The 25391-nt window shown below is 40.8% G+C and overlaps 1 protein-coding gene across 1 annotated transcript in view; it reads right to left on the minus strand.

The window, feature by feature from the left end:
• tenm1 (teneurin transmembrane protein 1) overlaps positions 1 to 25391 on the minus strand; it is a 178588-nt gene that overhangs the window by 76196 nt on the left and 77001 nt on the right. Inside the window, 4 exon segments of the mRNA XM_034690429.1 lie at positions 14 to 115; positions 4392 to 4599; positions 7479 to 7681; positions 17958 to 18131. Coding sequence (XP_034546320.1) covers positions 14 to 115; positions 4392 to 4599; positions 7479 to 7681; positions 17958 to 18131 — 687 coding nt within the window.

The raw sequence follows: 25391 nt of genomic DNA on the forward strand, positions 1-25391 counted from the left end.
TGACATCTCTAACCTTTGGCACAGTCTGGACCCAGGAATCCAGCGAAGCAGTGGCAGTGTCCTGCCACACACTCTCCATTTCCATTACAGTCTGTGGAGCACCCGTCCATCGAGTCTGCAGGCAAACACACAAACACATCCACAAATTGGTCATAAACAAGGCGGAGATGGAAAAGAAAAAAATGTAACTTACATATTCCACATGTCGCTCCATAAGCTGGCATAGCTCTCTGTTATTGAATGAGAGATCTGATAAGCAATGGATGGTTCCCCAGACTCAGGGGCTATATTAGATTAGTCTGATCCAGCTGCTATCACTCTCTGGGGAATGGCCAAGCACTCACTTACACTCAGTAGCACTAAGCACATTATACTGCATTACAGGTTGGAAACACATTGCACGCAAATTTACAAACATCAAGGCTTAATCAACAAACTGTTTACAAGGGCGCAGTTTGGAACGAGATTGAACAACATAAAACCTGACATTGTGAGTGCACACAGTACCAGAAAATAGTGATACTGCGTCGCTACAATAGCAACACTCTCACCATGGGGAGATCAATGTAATGCTCGTTCCTGGTTGTGCTTTGTCTGATCTGGATGCATGTTTCATCAGATTCTTCTGTAGGCAATAGGTTTCGTCATACTCCTCCATTGGACTTCAATTAGCTGCCTTCCTTTCACCGTTCTCCTCTTTTCCCATTGATATGTCCATCATGTCACATCTCATTCTCTGGGTACAGGCAGCATGGTAAAGACAGATAAAGAGGGAGAGCACTTCTATGCTTTTAGAGCATTATATGCTGAGCTCTGTCAGCTCCACTCGAGATGGAAGATTCTGGAGGAGAAGTACCCAGAGGCTGGCAGAGTTGGGAATTTGAACTGTGCTGCTGGCTGTCTTGTGCCAGCCAAACTCTATCTAAGCTAGATAGAGTAATTAAAATGAGTGTCAAAGATGTCATCCTTTATTTGACCCTGTATCATCCTGCTCGCCTCCTCTGAACGTGGGATCGACTCCAGAGTCAAACCACTGCAGTCCCCTGGCTTGCTCTGTTCAGGGAGCACAGATGACAAATCCTTCGGTGGCATGGTTGCTCACACACACACACACACGCATACACACACATGCATTTACAAACACATGCACGCAAAGTTATTATGTGACACCCGCCTTGAGGCGCGTGTGACACATGCTAATGAGACAGGCCCTGCCAGTAGCCGACAGCACAGCGTTATCCTCCACAGCAGCGCATCACTACAGAAACCAAAGTCATTTTCACCTCCATCACCTGTCATCGTCATACTGATGGAGAGAAGGAGTGGCAATCATCTTTTCTCCCACACAGTCAGGAGGACTCACAAACCTTTTTCCACATCCGTCTCTTCTCTCTTGAAAAAAGCCTCACATACACAAATTCCAATATTGTATCTGGCACCTGACACATGCACTGAACAAAAACCTCATCTGCAAGGTCACAGAGTTCTTTTTAATCCACAGGAGAGGAGAGATCCGTCAGAGCGCTCATGAGGTTGTAAGGTGCAGGGCTTTCACAGTGATGTAGGCTTTGTATCCTCCGGGTCAATGTTTCAACTATAAAAATCTCAAGGCAATTAACAGGTAATGTATGGTGAGCCATGTCTTTATTTGTTATGGTTTTTTACTCTCTCTCTCTCTCTCTCTCTCTCTCTGTATGTGTATGTGTGTGCGTGTGTGTGTGTGTGTGTGTGTGTGTGTGTGTGTGTGTGATACTCATCTTTTTCCAGTGACTAAACCCTTCCCAGTTAGAAATCACTCATGCCATTAGTTATTGCAGTTAAATGCTATTATAAAATAGGTGCTTCCAGCCAAGTGATATGATTGGTCAAATAAGCATTCCAATTGTAGTTTATGAGCCTGTAAAGTCCCAGCCATGCTTTATGACCCTTGAGCTTTATGAATTTATGAAAAAATTAAATGGCTGCTGAGCTAACTAGAAGCATCCAGCCGCTACAGTAGCAGACCACTCTTTTTTTTATTTCTCACCTATTTTGATGAAGTTTCAGCTTTCCACCCAAAACTTTCTCTCACACTTTTTTTGGTCATTGTGTTAAAGATATAATATTCAAGAGGACGTGTGATGGAAGCTGAAGTATAGCAATTATTCATAATTAATAGCCCTGCAGGAAGCGACACTCCGCCTGGGTAGAGGCTGAGGAGAATTAAAAGAAGACGGGGAAGATGGGGCTGGAGTGGAGGAGGAGAAAATGGCAGAAATCATTAAGCTGGAGCTTTTATGGGTCTCATGTAAATGTCAATAACAGAGGAAGAGGAAAAAAAGCTTTTCTTTACATCTGCTGATGGGTTTGTCAGTACAGAATAGGAGGAAAACATTTTGGAGAATTCAATCTTAATAAACAGTATTGTTCCTTTTAAAACAGCAGACATCTTGTCATGTTTTTATAGCTTTTATTCAACATTTAAATTGTGTTTCAGCAACTTTGCAAACAATTGTCTGTCATGCTTGGCAGCACCAAGTTAAGATATAGCAGAATGCTGTGTGTATGTGTGATTGTTCGTGTATGTGTGTGTGAGAGTGAGATTTTTAGTGATGACAGAGCAACATAATGCTTTCTGACTTATACAGGTCAGGTATCAGCTGACCAAACACATGTGGCTTTGATTTTTCTGCCACGTCTTACTTCTTTGTTCTCTTCCCCTTTATCATAAAGATTAAGGTAATTCCATATGAGAGAGATTTCTGTCACATGTAATCACATACCTCATTACACAGCATGTTTAAACTCCACATTATTTTACATGTAGTATATAACATATTTATGTGAAAACGAGCTGCTTCTGTGTCAAATTGAATCCAAACATTGCCTTCATTGCCTTCATATTTTTGATGTTTTGGATATTACTTTGTTGTACTCATACACTGTATTGATCCTATTTCATCGTATTTATTTATTTTATGACAGTCTTTTCCTTCCCCTTTCATTATGCTCTGTGTTTTCTCTGTTGTATCCAGTTACTATTTGCTGCGGGAAAGCTCAATTTCCCGACAGAGATCATCTCATTTCCCCCTCGTCTCCTCATAAGGCTACATCTGAGCTACAGCATACTATGACTCTTTAATGGGATTGTACTGTCGCTCAATGGTTTTGATTTTCTGCCTCCAAAACAACTCGGAATCTGTTCCTAAACCTCATTAGGTGTGCAAATGGGCACAGAAATGACCTTTGACATCAATCCATTAATAATATTTTCTGCTTTCAGGCGAAATCAGTTGATGAATCATTTGGAAACCTAATTGGACTAAAGGCTGCTACGCTGAGCCCATCTGTTGTGTCCATATTTGTTTTGATTATTGAAGAGGAAAAGAAAAGTTGCTCATCGTAAACGCTGCTGTTTCCTCTTTAGCACATGACACGTGAGCTCAAAATAGGCTTGGTATGTTCCAGACTTTACTGACAGCACGCGACTCAACATTGTTTGACAGCTCTGAGATAAAATCTGTGTTGAGCTGTCACATGCTGTCAGTCATTTTATAAAGGCCTGTGTCAATACGAGGATCAAAAGATGTTGTCGGTGCAATGTTTTCGCACTACCGAGCTGTTTAATGATTGGCTTACGACTTTGGCTTTTGAGAGGTTGTTGATACACATATTTAGCAAAAGCTCAGTGCAGTGTTCCTGATCCTTTGCTGAATAACATATAAACTAAATAATGCATGGCCGGTTACAACTCAGGAGGAGCACAATCCCAATGGAGTCTGTTTCATGGAGTGCTTTCATTAGATCTGTTCATCAAGTTTGCACACTTTCAAATTGCCACATTACCTGTGTGCTTCATATAAATTACCAGGGGGATAGTGTGCTACTGCATTCCCTAACATTTTTTTTTTGTATTTCAACACTGTATTCTCATAAGGAGTGCTGGACAAAGTGGGAGTGAAGAAACTGCCCTGGTAATTATCCACTTGTCTATATTCAGCCACGTACTCCTGCATTATTCACATCCTTCAATTTACACTGCCATCCGTGTGTGTCATAGCAATGAGCTGCAGTTAGCAAGCCCTGTCATTACTACCGGAGCTGTCCACCCCTTTCGAACGGCTGTCTCTCGCCATGCCAAGCTCACTCTTATAACAGGAAAAGTTCCCTTCAAATGTCAATGAGTTTCAAACTGCTCTTGGCAATGTCCTTATGTTTTTTGCACATCAACAGATGAAAGGGTGGAAAGGACATGAGAGTGATGTGACCCTGGGATACTGACAGTGATATGCAAGCATAATACAATTTAAAAAGTGCAGAAATAGAACAAATATTGATGCTAACACTGCATGTCTAAACAGAGTAGGAAGAAAAGCTACCAGTGTCATTGAGTGTGTAATATGTCTGCTTACCTATGGTGGTGCTGTGGAGTAACACTTGTTCCAGGTTGCGTCCATCATTGTAGAGAGCGAGGTGCCATGTGCCAGGGTCCATGTACTCTATGAAGCCTGTTTCTTGGAGGCCACTCAGCAGCAGGCCTTTGGGAGCTTTGGCAGTTGAGATGGGATCAGTCAAAGACCTGGGCAGCGCCTTCCCATCCAGCAGTTTCACAAAGTCAAACTGAACAGAAGACAACAATATCATCCAATTGAATTCAGCAAGACTTGAATTTAAGACAACCTGCATAAATGCAACAGAAATCTGCAAGTTAAACCCTATGCAGTGGCGTGTGACTGCTTTGGGTTCCTGAAACTGCTTATTGACTGAATTTGGAAATGTCCTGCATAAACAAAGCACAGGAAATAGCATAGAATGTTATGAGATGCAAACTGTGAAACATGAATCCAGAAAAAGAGGGAGCTTGTCATCCATGGAAGCTCAGTTCTTACCCAGATATTTTCCCCAGAACTAAAACAAAAACTTTAGGTGCTACTTTACCACAGGCAGATCTTCAAATGAAGGGGGCCATGATATAATTTGTGTATACCTCTTTGTGTTTCCCTCACCCTCTTTAACTTTCTCCACCACCCTCATCTCTCCCTCCCTCTCCCTCTATACGAAAACCTCCTTGAACTAGCAAGCACTCACTGAGTCTTATTCCCCCTGAGGGCTGTGTGTCACAGTAGTGTCAAAAACAGCTAATTAGACCTCTTCATGCAGACGAGAGCAGGGGCTCACTGATGTTAAAAAGCAGATGACTCAGTGTGTGTTGTATTTAAGTCCATATGTGCTTCTTGCAGGGAACAATGTTGTTCTACACAGTGCAGAGTGTGCATGTGTAGCTCTTTGTGTGTGTGTTTGTTTGTGTGTGTGTGTGTGTGTGTGTGTGCGTGTGTGTGTGTGTGTGTGTGTGTGTGTGTGTGTGTGTGTGTGTGTGTGTGTGTCCGTGTGTGTTCTGAATAGGTTTCAGACACATTTTATTCCCACCAAGTTAAAAGAATCAGAAGTCCCCATGGGGGAGTGGTATTTGAAAACACTTGGTTTTCATGCAGGAAAAGGGAAATATTTTCTTCTCTACTTTTAGCTGACCAATATACTTTAGATAGTATGATACAAAAGCCTGACTACTCTACAGGAGAAGTCGATTAATCGGTCAGCTTATTAATGGCATTTTGAAATAATCAGCATTGGCCAATGACTGCGCTCCTGAGGCCAATTAAAAAAATATATGAATAATGTTTGCAGCAGTAGCATCAGGCTGTGTTCAGCAGTGTTAGTGTTTTCCCTTATGTCCATTTCATCATTCTGCATTCTGCAATACTTTTTTCAAGTCACCATCGTCTTTTCCATCTTAAATAACAGCTAAAACAATCTCAAAGCATTACCGGCTAGTGTTTAATATAAATTCTGTTATGACATATAGAATAATGAATAATGTAGTTAAATGTTGCTCTGGCATATCAATCAGTCATGTTCTGATTTATACAAGCCTATCTATATAAATGCTATAATCCAAAGTATTTTTCAACTCCATGAATAAAAAAAAAAAAATGCGATCCTGGCTAAGATATGTATATGAGGTTTTAATGCACATGGCATAATGGATGTTATTGAGTTGTTGTTTTTTATCGAAGGCAAAAAACAACAACAACATGATATCAGCATTATTTATCAGCCATCAGCCATGGAAAAGCTGCTGTTAGTCGTCAACTCATCTGCAGTAAACCAGTTTTTAATCAAGTCTCCAACACAGCCAAACTTGATTTCAATTACATCTCTTCATCTTCATTTTAACCTTTTGTTCATTTCAACAAGTATAAATGAGAGATTTTCTTCATAAATGTAACCAGTTTGACTGCTGAGCAACGTTTCCTGTTGCACTTCACTATGACATTGTTCACATATTGCTGATTTTTGCTTGCAAACTCATCTGACAAAACGTATTGTTTCTGATACCGGGGTTGTGCAATTGGCTTTATTGCTGTTCAAAATGTGTGATCACAGATAAGGTTAGAGGTATTAGGAAGTTGATTTACTTCACACCACCACACATAAATACACACCTGTAAAATTTATCGAACAGGATAGCAAGGCAGACATGTGGCTGTGGGGTGTCTGTCTGCAATTTCTCACAATGCTTTCCTCTTACTTGAGGTGGTGAGACGAAAGGTGTCGGATACATGTGGGAACAAATCTTAAGCTTCAAATCTTCTAAATGAGCCAACTAAACTAAATCTATCATTGTCAGAGACAAATCTGTATCTTTTAGATTTAGAGGACTATTATCTGCTCTGTCGAGACACATGCAGTGCTGCTTCTTGCTGGTTAAAAGCTTACAAAAGGAAGTGTTTGAACCACAGAAACAATCACTGTGTTTTAACACAGCTGCATACAGGTCAGCAGCTGTGCAGTAAAGCATGCCTGGTTCTGAAATGAAGCGAACTGGAGTAACAGGTTGAAACCAGTAACTGAATACACAATTAAAGCCATTCAGAATCACTGAATTTCACTGCACATGGAGTTTGAAGCTTTACTTACTATTGTTCATGCAGACAGACGCTTAAATTGTGATATGGCTTTCTGTTTCTCTTTAGCTTTCTTATTTTATCAAAAACAAACTACAGAGTGAATGATTATCAATCTTTGAAACAAAATAATTTGAATGAGCTGAGTAACAAATAACCCTGAAGGCAATCTGATATGATAAAGAGCATCTAATCAGAGGGAAGAAGAGACTAAACGAATGCATTTACTTGACTCAGAATACTGACTTGAGATTTAAGTGTATAAAATATTCAGTCATGCAATCATGTGGACGGCCCAAATAAAACGCAAAATACATAACTGGCTATAAGAATAAACTTGGAGTGAGGGAAGAACTTGAAAAAAAAGAATAAGAGACGAAAAAAAATCTTTTCAGTCAACTCTTTTAAAGCCATGCCTAGTGTTAAACACATTTTTTAACCACAGATAACAAGTGCATTACAATGCGGTACCAAGCGACTTTGGTTAAATCCCCATCTGGGCAAACAGCTTGTTTCATCAGGGGCCTCCTTTACCTGAGTGTGTGTGGGCGGTATATTCCTGCGTCCATAGACCCCCAGCAGTGCATTGTGTGAAAGAGAAAGGTTGAACTTGATGTAGGTCGGATGATGCACAGTCATATGAAACCTCCAAAAGAGTCCCGGTGGGATTGCCTGGCTCTGCTGGGTTCCAATGTCGACCTCGCCACGGTCGATCGCTCTCCCTCGCACCCATTTCTCTGCAGATAAAAAGCACACACGGGTAATACTGTTAAATCACATACTGAAGATTTGTCGAGGCAGACAGGGAGTTTTATTCAGTATCAGAGGGAGCAATTAATAACAAACCTGATGTTGTCAAACATCAGCGTGATCAGCGGCTGTACTAATGAAGTGAGACTGAATAGACGTCAGGAATGACTGAGCACAGGTAAAAACCCTGCTTTTCAACAGACCTTGCTTTGGCAACCCTTTGGATAGGCTCTGCATAAAGATGAACTGCTTTAGCAAGGAAGTGTTTTGTCTGAGAGCTGTCTACTGGGGCTTTGTCATGTGCTATATTAGCATCTTCTAACAAGAAAGAAAGAGTGTGTGTTAGCATGTGTGTAAAAGCAAAGAGACAGAGAGGTGGATGAGAGAAGTAAAGGGGGGCAGGGGCACGCACATGTGCACGCACGCATTCACAAACAGCGTCACGGCACATAGATAGTGTCTTGAGTGAGAGTATGTTTTGTGTGTGAAGAGAATAGGTCTTTCTAACAGTCCCCTGGCCATCAGCTCCTCTCCTCTCTGTAAGCCTTTATCAACCACCAGGCCTGAGTCTTTTGTGTAGCAAAGAAGGCGAGGCTCTCCAGCCCTCTTTGTGTCGGCCTTTATGGAGAGATATATCTGCTTCTAAACTAAGATGGGGGAAATATGGTGACAGAGGGGAGCCGGCCGATCGTTATGGCCACAAAGGTAGAAGAACAGTTAGGGGCAGATTCATGGACAAGGATGCTCGCACTCAATCTATAATGCCTGCAGCTTTACCACTCCATTATGGCGACACCATGCCCACCCAGAGGCCAGCCAGCATATATCACATGTACTGTCACACGGATAAGGAGATAGAAAGTGTCGGTCTTTGCGTAGCTCCTGTTTCCACTGATGCTTTCCCTTCTTAGCGCACTCAGTTGTATGGCTCTTAGGATGGAAGATATCCATCTTATACCTGTTGGCATGTCAACCAATTTGATCCTAAAGAAACGTCTGGAAATTGACTGGTTGAAATACAATGACATTTTGTGTCATTTCCCAGACAGATCATTTACTCTCTTGATCAAGCATTAAATAAGGATATATACTTTGGGTTTATGATGACTCACCTGCACAAAACATGACTTCTCAAGCCTTCAACTGTAATTTCTGTTAATTGCTAATTAGCAAAAGCTAGCGTACCAACGAAAAAAGCACATATGCAAACTATCGTTCATATACAGCTGCCAAACAGTAGTATATTTAATCAATTTTTTTCATGCTAACAATCTATACAGGGGTATGAGACAGGATGAACATCATATCTGAACATGAAAATTAGCATTACGGCATGCCAACAAAGTCATTGCTAGTATTCAGCTGAAAGTTAAGCACAGCCTCAGAGAGCTAGCAGTGCTGTGTTGCTTGATCTTATTTCTGTTTCACCACATTCTTACTTTTAAGACCTGCTCTTGCAAAATGTCAAAAATCATGCTAATAAATGTCAAGCCTCCACTTTTTCTTTTTAATCTTCTATCTCCTTCATCTTTCTCTTCTACGGACAAAGGGAAAGAAAAAGTATATTGACTAATTGGTTAATTGATTGAACTTGACTGGGCTGTGACAAGTAAGCTTGATAAAGGACGAGGAAGAAAGACAAAGGGAGAGAGACATGAGAGGAGGATGAGAACAAAAAGAGAGTTCAAAAAGGTTTGTAATGAAAAGGGAAAAAAAGAGGCAGGTGTCCGTGTGAAGCACAAATTGTCCCCGCACTAAAATCTCCACAGAAGAGAATAAAAGCAGCTTGGCAGAGCTAAGGTATCCATTCATGCATTCCTGCTGAATCTACCTCAGCAGTCTATTCCATTTAATGCTAATCCTTACTCCTGTGCCTCACCACAAAAAATAAAGGCCAGCAGAGGGATGGATGTCCTGAGGAAAGCAGCCTTTTATTCAAAAACAGACGAATAGGACATGAATAGGGCATGGCAGTTGGCAGAACAGAGGCAGGCGGACAGGCGCGCGAGGCAGACCGGCATGCAGGCTGACTGGCAGGCTTGCGGCAGATGAGCAGGCAAGTCCTTCTGATGTTAATTACTGTATAGCGCCTCTCCAAGTCTGATGTAACATGGGGACAGAAAGCAGCGTTCAGGTCAGCCGCTAGTATGGGTGGTAAGAGTGTGAGAGATAGAAGGGGCTGGGGAGTTGTAGAACTGAGGAGGAAGAAGGGGAGGGTGGAGAGAAAAGAGGAGAGGAGCATGCCCAAAGAGGAGGTGGCCGTGTCAAGTTACAGCTGCTGATGCAAGAAAGAAGAAAACCCTCTTTGCATCTCTCTCTCTCTTCTGTCTCAGCAGCACAGAGTAATACTGCAGCTTCAGTAAAAAGAAGGGAGGATCGAGGCATTATGGAAGTCCCCGAGAAACCAGACAGATCTCACGGTGACTAGGGCTCCTCCAGGCCTTGCCAGCTGCTAAGATTACTGTTGTCAGTCACTGTGCTGCACCAGCACCGTAGCCCCATCTCAACACAAAACCTGAGAGCATTCTTTGAAAATATCTTTCAAAACGGAAAATCTCTGTTTATTCCTACTTGGCAGGCAAGAGGACAAGCTTAAACAAGCCAATATGTGAAAAGGGAGGTAGAATTTCTTCACACCTTGCTATCTTGTGGCTTTAATAAGCAGAAAGCAGCTTGAAATTCACACTTGCTAGCGTTGCTTAGAATAAAAATATAAATAAATGACGGCATCGCTTCAATCTCCGCTTTTCATCATTAGTTGGCAGCAAAAGTATGTTGTAAAAAAAAGAGTATTAATCTTTTATTTCAAAATGTTGAGCTGGTTTAAAGGGGCGATGAAAGTCTTGCACAGCTCATTCATGTCTGCTATCAAGCACATCGGGCTCTTGATGGAAATGATAACCGGTTAGTGGGCAGAGCCGCTTAGAACCAACACACTATACGGGATAATAATGTTGCTGGCTTAGCCAATTATAATGGTAGTGCACATAACCCAGATAATGCCCCCATTGACATAACTCACCCACAGTATGCTAACACATGTAAACATTGCAACATTTTCTCCTAAATTAGCCCTTGTAAAGTTGCTCTGCCACAGGGTGTCTGGATTAGAACACTTTTGGATTTGAACTTTTAACTTAACCCACATTTAATGACTAGCTAACATCACCACACTGTCACCTCCATCCTTCTTTAAAGAGTGTGTGTTTCTTCAAGTGTGACTTTGCCTGCCCATTTGTCTGTCGGTGTCAGTTGTGTGTCTCTGAGTGCCTTGTGTGTCTCTGAGTGTGTGTGCACCAGGCCAATGAAAGAGATGAGCTACATTAGGACTTGGGACACAAGGTCTAATTAATTTCTCTTGCCTACGGGTTATTCAGGTAAAACAATTACACCTGTAATCTATTTTCAAAGGAACCAAACTGTCTTTGCAATTAATGTTATTATCCCTCAGATTCTAATGAAGCAGAAAACAGAGTAAAAGTGCAGCCGGGGTATTAGTGACAGGACATGTCTGCAGGGACTGGAACTGTTTCTGTGTATGTGCAAGAGTTAGTCCATATGAAGCTGCAGAGTCCTGTGTGTGTATCTTACACACATTGGTGCAGACAACATTAATAGTGTTCCAAATGCGAGAGAGATTGAGTTTGCCGCAGGATGAATAAAAATATCACAATGGGCAAGGTCTCTATAATTACTTGGATTCAATTAAGGGCCTTTTGAGCAGTTGGCTTAATAAGCTTTCAGCCTCCTCTCTCCACTGTGTAGCCTAATGAGTGTCAGTCAGAGTCAGGAGAAAGATAATGCTCTTGGCCTTAGGGCCTTCCATTACTCTGCCGTCCTCACCTTCTACCATCAGGCCTCAGGCTATGTCTGTGACAGGCGAGTCTACCTGTTCACAAACTCATTCACTCAATGACACCGTGAGAGCACTTCCATTGTTACCAGTGTGATATATATTGTACAAACTGACACGTGAAAAAAGCACTTGTGTTTTTTTTATTACTCTCTTCTAATCTTGTACTAATCTGGTCTAGGCTGAGGCCTGGAAGGAGCACACCAGAGCTCACTGGATACTTGTTCTACTGCTCTTAATCAAGAGCTAAATCCTGGAGTATTTCAGTTTTTTAACAGCAGATAATTCTCCTCTTGTCCCCACGAAGGCCCTAAAAATGTATCTTCTTCAACAGTAGCTACAGTATCACAAATGAATGAACAGTGTGTCATCAACATAAGAAAAATTTTGGTTGTGTAACACGGAGAATGTACTTTCTTTTTGCTCATCTTTAAGGTCTTATGAAATCAGTGTCTACTTGCGACCCTTCATTGCAGGTAACACAATGCCTCAGGGTGGTCATAAAATGGGAGTAGTTCACTTGAGTGGGAATTTTCTTTTTAGGGTTGATTCTGTTCAAGTGTTCTTGAAAGCACTGCAACATCCAGGGTTCAAAAGAATCAAACTTAATGTATTATGAAAGTTTTAACAAAAAACAAATAATAAATAAATAAAACTTTGGATATCAGAAATAAACATTTGTCATTGCGAATCCCAGACCTACAGTTGCAGGCAACTTTTCCTCACATAATTTACGCAGCTTAAACTAAAAACACTAGAGTAAAAAGTAAAACCCATTTACTTTTACAATGTAGTTAAAAAAAATAAAAAAATAAAAAAATAAAATAATTATTTTGAGGTTATATCAGAGATGTTTTATATACAGCAGTACTTAATTGAAAATTGTCACAGATAACATCTACAACAATTGCGCCCATATGCTTTCTATGATATATCCTAGCATTCCTAGCATCCCAACATTTAGATTCCCGGCAGTGAAAGTTATAAAATAAACATTGAAGCAAAATTTGAGCAGCATTTTTGAAATTCTATAAAATAGGAATACATAACTCAAGTGCAAGTATCCCAAAACTCTAGTTAACAGCTTAAGGCCATGCTCTGGCAAAAGTTATATATATATATTTATATATATATATATTTTTTTTTTCTTAAAAAAAAAAAGTTCACCTCAGTTCACCAAGAAGATAAAAATTGACTATGATTTATTTATTTATTTTGTGTGTTTGATGTCAAAAACCAGCATATCAATCTACTAGTCAAATGTCAAGAGTGGGTACTACAAAGCCCCCTGCTCTTAATAAAATCTGTCATCTTCACCGTAAATACTGACGGCAGCCGGAAACAAGTTTAATTTTTTCTCCTGCTTCTATATTTGGCTGAGATGTTTTGAATGCAGGCAGAGTAACAGACAGCAATGTAGCTTCTGGAAGGCTTTCTCAACTTGAGGCGCTCAAGCAGGGGGTTCACTAAATGATCTATACTTTCTCTGCGTGTGTGTCTCGGTTTATGTGGGTGTGTGTGCGTTACATCCCGAGACTGTATCCCAGCGTGAGAAAATCAATGAGACCAGTGTAACAAGGACCAGTCCATCAGCATTTGCACACATGCACACACTCATCCCTCCCACAGACACATCTCCTTTCCCCCACAGACATGCATCCGCTGTGCACACACTTTCTTACTCTTATGCACACATACACACTGCTCAGCCTCACTCCCTCAACTCTCTCTGCACGCAGTCTGGAATATTGATGTGCTCTTTAAGAGCCCTCCTCTCTGTCTGTGTCACATTCCATCCATCTACACACCATTTCCAACCACACCATCAGATCGAGTGAAAACAATCCAGCGCTAATGCTCCTTTTATACACCAGTTTAAACAATCATCACATAGGCTCAGATGGCATTCCACAAGCCCAACATTTCATCATCTTCACATTATAATGAGGCATTACGCAGCTCTACTGTATGTCAGTTTGTATCATTTCATATCATTAATATATCCACCGTTCCACACTGAGTGAAATATTATTCTCCAACTTCAATGTACTTCATTAAGGCAGGGAATCCTCTGACAGATTTTTTTTCTCTGGGCACTTCTGCTTTCATCTGCACCAGAGGAATTTCTACGTGTGTGCAAGGTGTGTGTGTGTGTGGGCATGTCTGTGCAATCATATTCTTGCACGTCAGATACAGAAGAAAAATAAAGAGGGAAGAAATATGGGGAGCTTGTGCGCGCGCTCTCGTGCATGTACATCAGCCTGAGGTTGATTATCATGGGGTGAGTGGCAATTAATGTAGCACTAATTAGAGAGGCTTTTATGTGTGGAGGACTAAGAAGGGCTCCTGGTGATCTCTGGAAACTACAGGAGAGATAGCGTAAAGAATATAAAACTCAGCGCGCATGCCTTGACAAGACACTAGCCATACGCAGATGACACAACGTGTCAATTAGTATCTCTCACTGTGCTGCGGGCTGCTGCATTACATAGATAAGAATCCTGACTTTGGGGAAGAGGAAACAAATCAAACAGAGCGCCTATCTTTATGGCTCTGAAGTTGACATAAAAAAAAAAGCATTAAAATTACATGAACAAGAATACAAGGAGATTACTACCTTCCAATCATATCCAGAGCTCGTTTCATCTCTCCCAACTGTGTCATCAACTTATATCAATACAGGCAAAAAAAAACAGATAACTATCCTCCGATCAGCCTCCTCTGCTTCCTTTTGCTCCTCATATGTTGTTATTTCAGTTTATGGCAGTGCATCAAGAATAAAATCAATTACCAAAAATAAAAAAGAACATTTTGCTGCTGGCTTTGTTAGTTTCGTAGACAAAAGACATGAAGATGGCTAATAAGTTGTTCCATGAAAATTGTATTTTAATGTCAGCAATCATTTAGCTCGTGCCACTTTAATGGTGGATATCTGGAACATCCTTCAGGTAGACCGGTGCGCATCAATCACTCTCCTTTCCCCCATCACTCTCACTCTTCTCTCTCCCTGCCGTGTGATGTTTTTATCGTTCCCGTTCCCCGCAGCCTCCCCTCACCATCGTTCGCTGTGTAATCTCGGGGATTGTGTGGTCTCTTGGTGTGAGAGGTGATGGTACAGCAGGATGAGCGTGATAATCTGCCACACTGGATTACAGTCTAATCTCTAATCTCTCTGGCCCTCCTCTGCCCAGGGACCACCTCCACCGTGCCAATTTTATTAATCTGAGCCCCCTGCATCAACGGCTTAGCTTTGCCCATTTTGATTTCCCAGCTTTCATCAAGCATATAAAGCAATAGGAGCTGAAACAATAGATTGTTGTGACGCAATGCTTGGAAGTGAATTCCATGACCCCTGCGCGCTCTATCGGAGGATTTAACTACTGATGAGAGCGTTAATCCTCTGAATGTGAGGATTCATCAGGAATAGTTGCTTTAGGGACGTCCCAGGTTGCCTAAATTGCAGCGGGCTGCAGTTTGGCTGGCACATTCTCTGTATAAGTGCTGAACATGGGCTCAAACAGCATCCAATGTAATATCCATCAGAGGGAGTCTAAGCGTGAAGGTTGCTGTGTCCTGCCTGACTTCATGACCTGGAACACTCACAATTAATGTTCCGTGTCATGGGGTTAAATTGGTGTTAGTAATTCCTCTGGCTAGTTGAGAGATGGCAGAGTGAGAAACGGCTATTCCAGTCACGGAGTGGCTAAGAGGGAACATGATTAACCAATTACCTTGCCTTTCTAATAAATGAGTAATCAGTTCAAGGCTGATCTCTGGACTGATGTCTCTCCATCCTATTGGAACATTCATTGTGCTGAGTGTGTTATGTATGCAAGCCAGAATCCTAATGCAATAGAAACTGACTGCAGTTAATGCCAATGGATATAAAGTCAGTCTCAATATATTGCAATCTTAATGTTTAAATATTCAAACTTACATTGCAAGGGGATTTACAGTCATGCCTCTCTTTTAATAATGTGCTTGTATTAAATCCTGTAAGTGTGTCGGATTTCACTTTCATTAAGTTTGAAAAAACAAAAAAACAGCAGCACAAAGATGTTCTGAAAAAGTCATAGAAATGAGAAGTGTGCATGACCTGTTTTCACATGTATTGATCTGAGCTGACCTGTCCATGCACGTGTACACTTGTAGGTCGTAAAATTAACACCCGCCAAGCGTCAATGGCGGTTAAAAAAATCACTTTGGCTTGTGAAAGAAAAACACACACCCGCCAGAGGCCAATGGAACATTTTGTATTGCATGTGAGATTTTGCTTTCATACTTTCGCCCATTTCTGCCGACTGTCAGGCTATTTTGACCCTCATGGCGCGCTGCACTTGTGTTGTTATTTGGTACGTCGAGAATGCCGTGACGTCAGCTACTGGAGTTCTATTCATTCCCTTTGCTTGAAGAAGCATGGCGGGAGGAGCGTTTCGAGGAAGATGTGGAGTCCCGGCGTGAAGCCACCACAAACAAAAAGGATAAACAAAGAGGCGATCAAGAAGAGGAACAGACAGCTAAACGGAGTAAGAATAACCTAATAAAGTACTATCTAATTTTATCTGTTCAAAACTGTATTTTTTAAGTGATGCTTAAGTTGGATAACATAATAAAACGTATGGTAATTATTTAAAATCAAATAAGGCATGATTTTTTTATTTGGCCTGTGAAAAATATTTTTGGCCGGTACATTTTTTTGGAGGTCACTAGCCAATGGCAGATTAAGTAAAAACTTAATTTTACGCCCTGTACACTTGGCTCAAGAGTATTTAATGAAGGGGGTTAAAAGAAGCGGAATTTGTGAAAAGCCAGTTTAATAAAGTCTGATTTAACTAAGGAAAGCAGACTAAGTCTCGTTAAGTTCATTTAATGAATTGTGAAAAAAACCTTGACATCAAAAAGTGGTCACATCAACAAAAAAAGAAAATCACAGAGAGGGTTCACAACCACAGAGCAGCACACACCAAGTGTAGAAACAGTGTATGGAAAAAAAAACACTGTGATAAACAAGCAAATGGGGTCAAACGCAACTAGAGATTAAATTAATCCTGCTAAAATCCATTGTTGGCTCAACTTGTTGCAGTGTTTTGCATCCAAACAGATATCTTTGTTAGTAATGCAAACTTCTCTGTTTAAGTGCTAAAATCATACACTTAAAACTCCTACTATTTGGCAGCTTTGGATATCAAACAAACATAGCTAGGTCATTTGTCACATACAAAGAATCAAAGTAATTTACAATAATAGTTATGCTGCAACATCAGCCTCAATAAGGTGGAAATACTCCTTTAAAAGCTGCCCGTGTGCTGCTGTTCAGTGTTGAATAGACAGATTTTTGGATGTCTTTTATTGCGTGACATTAAAAAAGAAAGAAAGGTGAAAATTTTGGCTTCAGCAGCAGGATGCAGTGTGGCTCCAGGTGTGGTTTACATTTATATTTTGTTTTTGTTATTTACTGCAGTAAATTAAAATCACACGGGCATGGGAAATCTGAGCAGATACTTAGGAGAGTGTGCCTCTGATTTAGAATTGCAGTCTGTCATTGTCAGACTGCACAAGGACAGACTGATAAAAGGAAAACCGTCTTTTCTGAGCATTTTCTTTCTTGTCAAAGCCTTGCACCTACATTTCCTTTCATGCAAATCAGCTGTCAACAGTCTGGAGTTTGGTTGTGTTATGCTAGAAGTGGCTAGCATAATTTCAAGCTAAAGAGTGGAAGACCCATCAAACTTCAGTGTGAACCGAGCCTGATTCAAATGTCATTGCATAGAATATATATCAGACTTTGCACAACTTCCTTCTGAAGTCACCAAAAGCTGTATAGAACTTTCCAAATATGCAGCAACTCTCCGACACCTGTAAACATACTTTGATGTTTGAAATCACTGAAGCTTCCCATTAAAACTAAAAAAATACAGTAACTAAGACTCTAATTAAGCAGTGAGAGCAGCCCATGTCAAAATTGACTCATTTCCTGGATGCGGCAGCAAAAAGAAACTTTCATGTGGAGTAGAAGACGCTGCTTCTGTTGCTCAGATTGATTGTATCACAGTTTAAAGCCTGCAGCTGTTAAAGCCTGAAAACTTACCCAACCAGGTGCAGGCTGAATAAACAATTGCTTAAGGTAACACAATTCAGACTTACAATTCAGAATGTTCTGGAAAATCTGGTTAAAATGAAACTGTCTCATTTAAAATATGACAGAAATTAAATAGTTAGTCTGCAAGGTACAGCTGAGGTAAATCAAAGAGAAATGCTTAAAGCAAATGTTCATTCAATACATTTAATACTTCATAAATAACAAATCACTGTTTTACATTTGTTCTGTTGTTACTGACAGGAAAATCCTGTCAACAGTTGAGTGCAGAACATCTGTTATTATGGTGTGTACTGTGTGCGAGTCAGCTCACCTCTGTCACCGGCGTGTGTGTTTTCAGGGTTGAGTGTGTCCAGCAGGTGGATGGAGCTGGTGGGTCTGGTTTTGCTGCGATCGTCCTGTTGATGGTCTGCTGAGCTCAGGCCGTTCTCATACAGCTGGCTCTCGCCGTGCCGCAGATGCCAGGTCAGACCTAACAGGTGGACCGCTACACACAGTTACACACGCACAAACACACACCCACACACAGAGCCAAAGGAAGAGGAAAAAGCAGAAAGCAAAGATCTTTATTCAGAGCATGCAGAGGGGTGTGTCTGAGTCATCATTAATGTCTATCTCAGAGCTCTCACTCAATTTATGTGCTTATTAGTGCCCAGCAAGGCAAGAGACAATTAACTGATATACAAAAACACACGTACACATAAACTCACCTACACACGTCTAACACATACGTGTATACACGCAAGCTTGAACACAGAACATAGCAGAGGTGAGCAATTAAGGCAGATCTTCGGAGCCCGAGCCCAGAGCTGGTATTAAAGCGCTAACACGGTCTTTTATGCATGACTAATGATGCTTTGAAAGCTGCTGCCGATTCACAATCCATATGGGCCTTTTAAACAACAAAGGCTATGGGTGGATGCTACATTCCCCCTCCCACTTATAAAACTGTTTACTAGGACGACAATCCAGCATGCTATTAAATAAAAACAACTAACACCTGCCCATTAAGGAAATTAATTAGCGCCTTGCACGGCTGTCAATAAAATATTCAGTAAAACAGCCACCTTGTTCTGACCAATCACCAGGTTCCATTAATGGGAGATTGTGCTTCTACACTGCTTTACTTTTTAACTTTAAAAGAATCTCTAAAGGTAATGTCCCTTTGCTGATATGAAGAACAAAGCAAATGAAATAAATCATGGCAGGTTTTTTCTCCTCTGACACATTCGGAACATCAAACAAAAGCAGCAAGTCAAATCACAAAGTTGCTATGCGCTGGTGGCAGTCACAGGACGGCTGCTGCATGCAGATCAAGGTAAGGAACTTCTAACGACTTCAAACGTCTTCTCTGTCTGTCTTGTGTCTGCTGATTGCCGACACCCACAAAAAAAGCACTTGACACACGCTTGCCAGTGCTTGCATGAAATGGCTGCTTGGTAAGAACAAACTCACAATTACACAACATGACCAACACAATCGCACAGGTATGACGCCCAAGTGCACAAACCCACCTGCTATTTCCATGTATGCATCAATGCACACACCCACTAAGACACACCTACGCGCTCACCCACACTTGATCCCCAGCTGATGAGAAATACCTAATTAAAACTCCAGATAGTTCAAAGCTATTCCAGTCACTTTCTGCTGCAGAGGCACAGGGGGAAAAAAGGAACTATTTTCTCTGAAAAATAAAGCAAACCTATGATGAGCTCTGAGAGCTGAAGCCAATTTAGTCCCCTGCTCCACTTTTGCATCTTTGGGGATCAGAAAATCATACACTCAAACATTTCAACATGACTAGCCCTAGCCACTGTGGTTTAGCTATCTACTCATGCACAATATAAACGCTTCAAAGCAGAACACTGACGATTACTACGGCCATGAGGGAGACGTCATGCATCATTTAGTTCAGACTAATTGAACTGTCAGCCTGTGACGAGACCAGACATGGACACGCACACATTCTTCACATCTGTATGAGTACCAGTCAGTCATTCTAATACATCTTTTTTTTTTCTTTTTCACTGTAGTTTTCTTATTTTCATTTTATAAATATGCAGTGTGGGGGATTTTCTCATTAGCACTTATCTGTGAAATTAGTTGTGATGACTCACTCTGTTTCTAGAAAATAAAAAAAGTAACCCAAATGAACTGCCTTGTACATTCAATTTCATGGGTTTAGCTTTCTAAATCCAAAAATCCCTTCTAGTTGTCTGGTCTTTATCAAACAAGTGAAGGAGAAAACAAGCAGGTATAGAGATAAACTCATAGAAAAATAAAGAAATTATAGTTGTAATTCTGTTCGCTTTAACAAAGAGATTTCAAAACAGTCCTTCAGAGATTTCTTTTAAAATACGCCCCTCTATCAACTCCCTTATCAGGATTAAACATGAAATATAGTGTTGCACCTAAAAATGTAGGTTTGTATGCATCTTCGCTGTTTGTACTGTGTTATATTACGCAGTGGAGTGGAACACCCTATCATAGTTTCATAAATTAGTCTGTAAGAGTGCTCAGTGAGGGATGACATCTTATTCCCAAACTGATACATTAAGCGTTTCCACCATTCAATCTCTCATTCTTTATTCTTTCCTCACTTTCTCAAAACTGAATTGCTTGTCTTTCTCTCCTTGTTCTCCCTTGCTCCCCCCCCCACACACCTCTGTAAGCCAAGTGTTAACCACTCCAGTAATGACTCTGCAGTAGCAGTCCTCCACGGCTCTCCTATCTTCTCCTCTTCACCACTCCATCCCTTCTCAAAGGCCCCTCAGACCCTACTTTTCCTGCTCCTCCTCATCAGCCTCTCTCTCTACGTCTCTCTCGCTCTCTTGTTTTATGGCTGTTGACCTTTTGCTGGAACACTTAGCATCTAGAGTCACAGAGCACACACACGCACACTGAAGCGAGGAGGGATAAGGACCGGAGAACTTGATGAGGAGAGGATGGTGGTAGAGGGTGCAGGTCTGTGTGTATGCTCTTGTACTTTTGAGGACCCAAAGTCCTCACAGCAATAAAAGCCTAGTGATGACATATTTGTTGTCGTTCACTTGAGATCAAAGTTGCTTCTGGATAAAAAAAAAAAAAAAACTGAGGACATATGGAACTATGGCAAGGACAAGACTGTCTTTCAAAATGTAGTTTTATATTTTATCAAAAAGTGAAAGAGTTTTTGGGTGTCAAGGATTTTGTAATCATGAGTTTCAGTCATTGGCTGCAGGTAAGCAAAAGTTGGAACTCTTTTAAGAGTGCAGGGATAACAGGGCCGAGGGCAGCTATGGTGAAGACTGTGGAGTCTGCCTACCCAACCAAAGTTTAAGGGATAAAAAAAAAGTTTGTTCAGCCTGTACGGTGTCCAACTCATGATTGGATAGGTAGCCTACAGCCCTCATTTAAAGTCACAGAGAACCCACCTCCTGTAAACAACAGCACGCTGATGCTGACCGCAGGTTAAAGTAAACAGAGAATCCACTGCTTTACTTTGATACCTATGCTGAGTAGGGGGGTCTGTGTGCTTCAGGTTGCAAACAGACAACACAACATCTGAAAAGTTTTCCTGTGAGTCCTGTGCTTTGTGATAAGCCGTGTATCTGCTCATAGCAATGGAGCAGCTGACTCTGAGTCTCTGGGAGTTAGACTACACACAGATTACACATGCGGTGCACTGCAAAGATGGCAAACACAAAGACACAGTCTCACGAACACTCTACTAGTTCTTGTAAGTTTCTGATTTGAGTTTAAAAACCTCTCTTTTTTCGGCCATGCAGAATGAAACAATGATTTTAGAGAGAAGAAATAAAACTACTCCACCATATTCTGTCTGAAAGGAGACTATTCTGTTCAGTTAGACACCCAAATTATGACTACACCTACCTATCATTTCTTCATAACATGCTCACTCTAATGGGTTATACTCAAACTGGCCCTGCATGGGTATGGAGCTCTCCGAGCTTAATCAGTGCAAAAGCTGAACAGCTTCTGAGCTTCAAGTTTTATTACCACAAATTCCAAACTAAAGGTCGATTTTATAAGTATATGTTTTTGTCTTCATAGGGATTACACCTTGATCTTAAAAACTGAGCTACTCCATTATTACATTTTTTTTGCTGACAGGTCAAAAGTACAACATCAAACAGTGAGGAGCAAATCAATCAAAACTCCAAAACAGGCCCAGAAGAAAAATATGTTAAGATTTTCTTATGGGTCCTTGTTTATCTCCTACACAGGCATACTTTCCAGGTATTTCTGAAAATAAAATTCATTCTAAATTATGCAGCATGAAAGCATAATATAAACTTAAAGGGATTATAACTTGTTTTGACACAGAGCCCCTGCATGAAACTTCAGTAAAACCTGCACCTTCAGCATTTTAAATGTTTGACACTAAATGGAATATATTCATATAGTTATCTTACAGCAAAGTAAAAAGAAAAACAATATCACTCTGTCTGTGCAGTAACTATGAAGCTACCAACTAAAGCTCATTAGCGTAGCTTAACATAAAGAGTGGAAACAGGTTGAAACAGTCAGTCCTCCTGTGCCGGAGTAACTAAGTCACAGTGACAGGGGTATAAAAGTTCTCATCTAACACCATCAGGCAAAGAACCAAATCTTCGTATGCCAAATGTCAAACCATTCATTGAACTGAGTTTCCTGTCACATTCTGGGTTTAAGTTTGATGAATTATGCAACTATGACAGAGTTTTGTAACCAGTTGCAACAACATAAAAAATATGAAGGTGTTACAGCTATATTTCTTTACACTGACTGCTTACTTTTCTTCTTAGCAGTTGCAAATTTGGATCCTTGGTCGTATTTGGTGATATCAATGAAGTAATTAAAACTGATAGGGATGCACTGCCATCGGTTGAACATCAGTCACAGCTGATGTTGCCCCCTTGACAGACACTGGCACATGCAATAATGTGTCAGTGGCCAATGTTAATCTGTATCTTGTCACATCTTTATTTCATTTTTATTGCCATTTTTCCAATGAATGCAGGCAAGCCATTTTACCTAGATGCTGAATTAGAATTAGAGACAGAGGTTTTGGTTGGTCAGAGGAAGCCGCCTGCTGGGAAAACTGATTTGTTTTCATGGTCAAATATGAAGGAAAGTGTCAACAGAGTGGGAGCATTACATTATTTTGAGAAAAATCAGAGACATGCAATTGGTAAGGCATGGCCCAGTGACATTTTAAAAGGTGGGGATTGCAACAGATTGAAATACATTCAATCTTATGGCTCATTTTAAAAAACAAAAAACAACACAGATTGATAAAAGGGAAATGTCATAAACATTGGTAGCGGCATTGGCTAAATGTTCAATTGCTTTTAAAAAAGGTATTAGCTCTGATTTTCACAATTTGTGCAACTCTGAATACTGATGGTGGTACCACTGACACATCAGCATGACATACATGAGGGTTATTATACATATATTGGGTTATCAAAGAGAACACTAGAGGTAGCTTTTAACCCTCCTTTTATGTTACGGGTCAAATTGACCCATTGTAAAGCTTAAAAGTGTTTTTTCGCTATGAAACTTCTCCTTGGCTTAATTAGCGTAAATAACATATAAAATGAAAACTCCTTGCCAAAGGACACTTTGCCATTTGACTGCAGGAGCTGGGATCGAAGAGAGACAAGCTGGCAGCCATTAGAACAGTGAGGGACCAGTGGGTAGAGCAAATTCCACTCCTCTATAACCCAGGCCCTAATGTCACAGTGGATGAAAGGCTAGAGGCATTCAGAGGTTCCTTCCATTTTAGGAAACACATGCCTTCAAAACAGCTAAAAACAGCCTAAAAATCTGGGCTGCATGTGACAGAAGAGGTGTCTCCTGGTAATTTATCAACATTGCTTCTTAAAAAAAAATCAAAATTTAAAATAAAATAAACAAAAAATCTATGTCATGTAAAACTATTATATTTATATTTATGTCTTTCCAATGTACATTAAAAAAAATGTAACGTGAATTTTCATGAAAAACGAGTGAGTTATCCTCATTGAACCATGATCTGTGAGGATTAAAGAACACCATTGCACTAAATATTGATTTAAATGGTTATTAATGGAGTTAATAATGAGATTAAAAAATGTTTATTGGGATTTTTTGGGGTTCTGACACCTTTGGATCATTAAATATGCCCTAAGTCAAGTTGACCCAAGACAATTTTTGCTGTCCCTAAGAAACGAACATAACAGGAGGGTTAAATGGTTGCAGTTGAAGGGTTTATATCTGTAACACTCGTCCACCACTATGCCCTAGTTTCTTGTTAATGAACATTTCACACATAATTTAAGAACATTTTTAAACAAGAATCCAACTCTGCAAAATTGCCTCTGGAATCAGCAGTCAACCTCACTTCTTAACTGCACTATCTATTCTTGATCGTCAGTGTGGACAAAAAAAATTCACACACACTCACACAGACACACTAGGACACAGCATGCCGTCAGTTATGTGAGCAGCATGTGCTCAGCATGAACCTTCACTCTAACTCTCTTTTCGCTCTGTCTGTCGATCCATCTCTCTCTCTCTGTCCATCTTTCTCTCTCGCCTTCTTGCAAAACTGAACATAGCCGTCAACACACATAACACGTTGGAGAGAGAATTGGAGTTAGCCTAGTCATTATAGCAGCAGAAGCAGCAGAAGCAGCAAAGTGGCAACGGCGAGCAGCGAGCAGCAGTGCAGCGAGCTAACAGGCCGAGGCCCTCTCACACATGAATCATTGATCAGCATGACAGTGAGATGACTGCCAGAGGTAATAGGACGGCACTGCTGTGAGGGGGTTCTGTACTGTACCCTCACTGTTGGCTACCCCGCTGAAATGTGCAGAAAAGATGTGGCAAGCTGAAGAGAACAGTGCAGGGTGAAGGGAGAAATTGAGGCAGTTCAGTAGTAAGTGAGAAGTGCTTGATGTGGCTTTAACAGGTTTACTTAAACTACAGGGAGAGAGAAAGAACAGAAGGATCCAGCTGGTGGAGAATGGTGGCTTAAAGGAAGCTTAGATAACTACTGCTCCATTACAGCTGTTGTACATAAACAGCTGGAATGCAAAGACGTATAGATAGCGTATCTTGATTGTAATAAATGGCAACCCTGAACCACTAAACTCCTCCAGCATTCTTCCAGATACACAGCTTTTAAAGGCAGACCATTGGAGCTGCTAGGAGCAGAGATAATGCTAGCTTGCAATTGCTGCTGCAGTATTGCTATTGTTGTTGTCAGGCATGTGTGTGTCTCCAGATTAGATAGAAATGATTGTGTGCTCCAGTGATGATTAGATTTCACAGTCGTGGTGGGAGAAGGAGTAGGAGATAGAGAGAGAAAATTGTGAGTGTGTGGGTATATGTGTGTGCATTCCTGTGAAATGTGTTACACCACATGCAGCTATCTGGTGTTTGTAACTGTGCTGGCCAGGGCTGAGGGACACAATGGGTGAGATTGACTGTGAATATACTGTCTTATCGATAACCATTACAGCCAAGGTAGCACCGCAGTCAGTTAAAAATGATTTATCAATACTCTTGCAGAAGCGGAAACACACCGGGACCTGACTGCCATGTTCTTTTTCGCTCATACATATAGCTAACCGCCAACTATATTCCATCTGACAACCAAAGACTACAGCTGGCTTTGCCCTGCAGCAAACACTTTCAAGAGCATCAGTCATTCGATTTAGTGTGTGGTTTAGCATGTACAGTAAAAGCAATTTCTCATCCAAGTTCTGCATGGCTG

Source organism: Notolabrus celidotus, chromosome 8, assembly GCF_009762535.1.
Source record: "Notolabrus celidotus isolate fNotCel1 chromosome 8, fNotCel1.pri, whole genome shotgun sequence".
Lineage (NCBI taxonomy): Eukaryota > Metazoa > Chordata > Actinopteri > Labriformes > Labridae > Notolabrus > Notolabrus celidotus.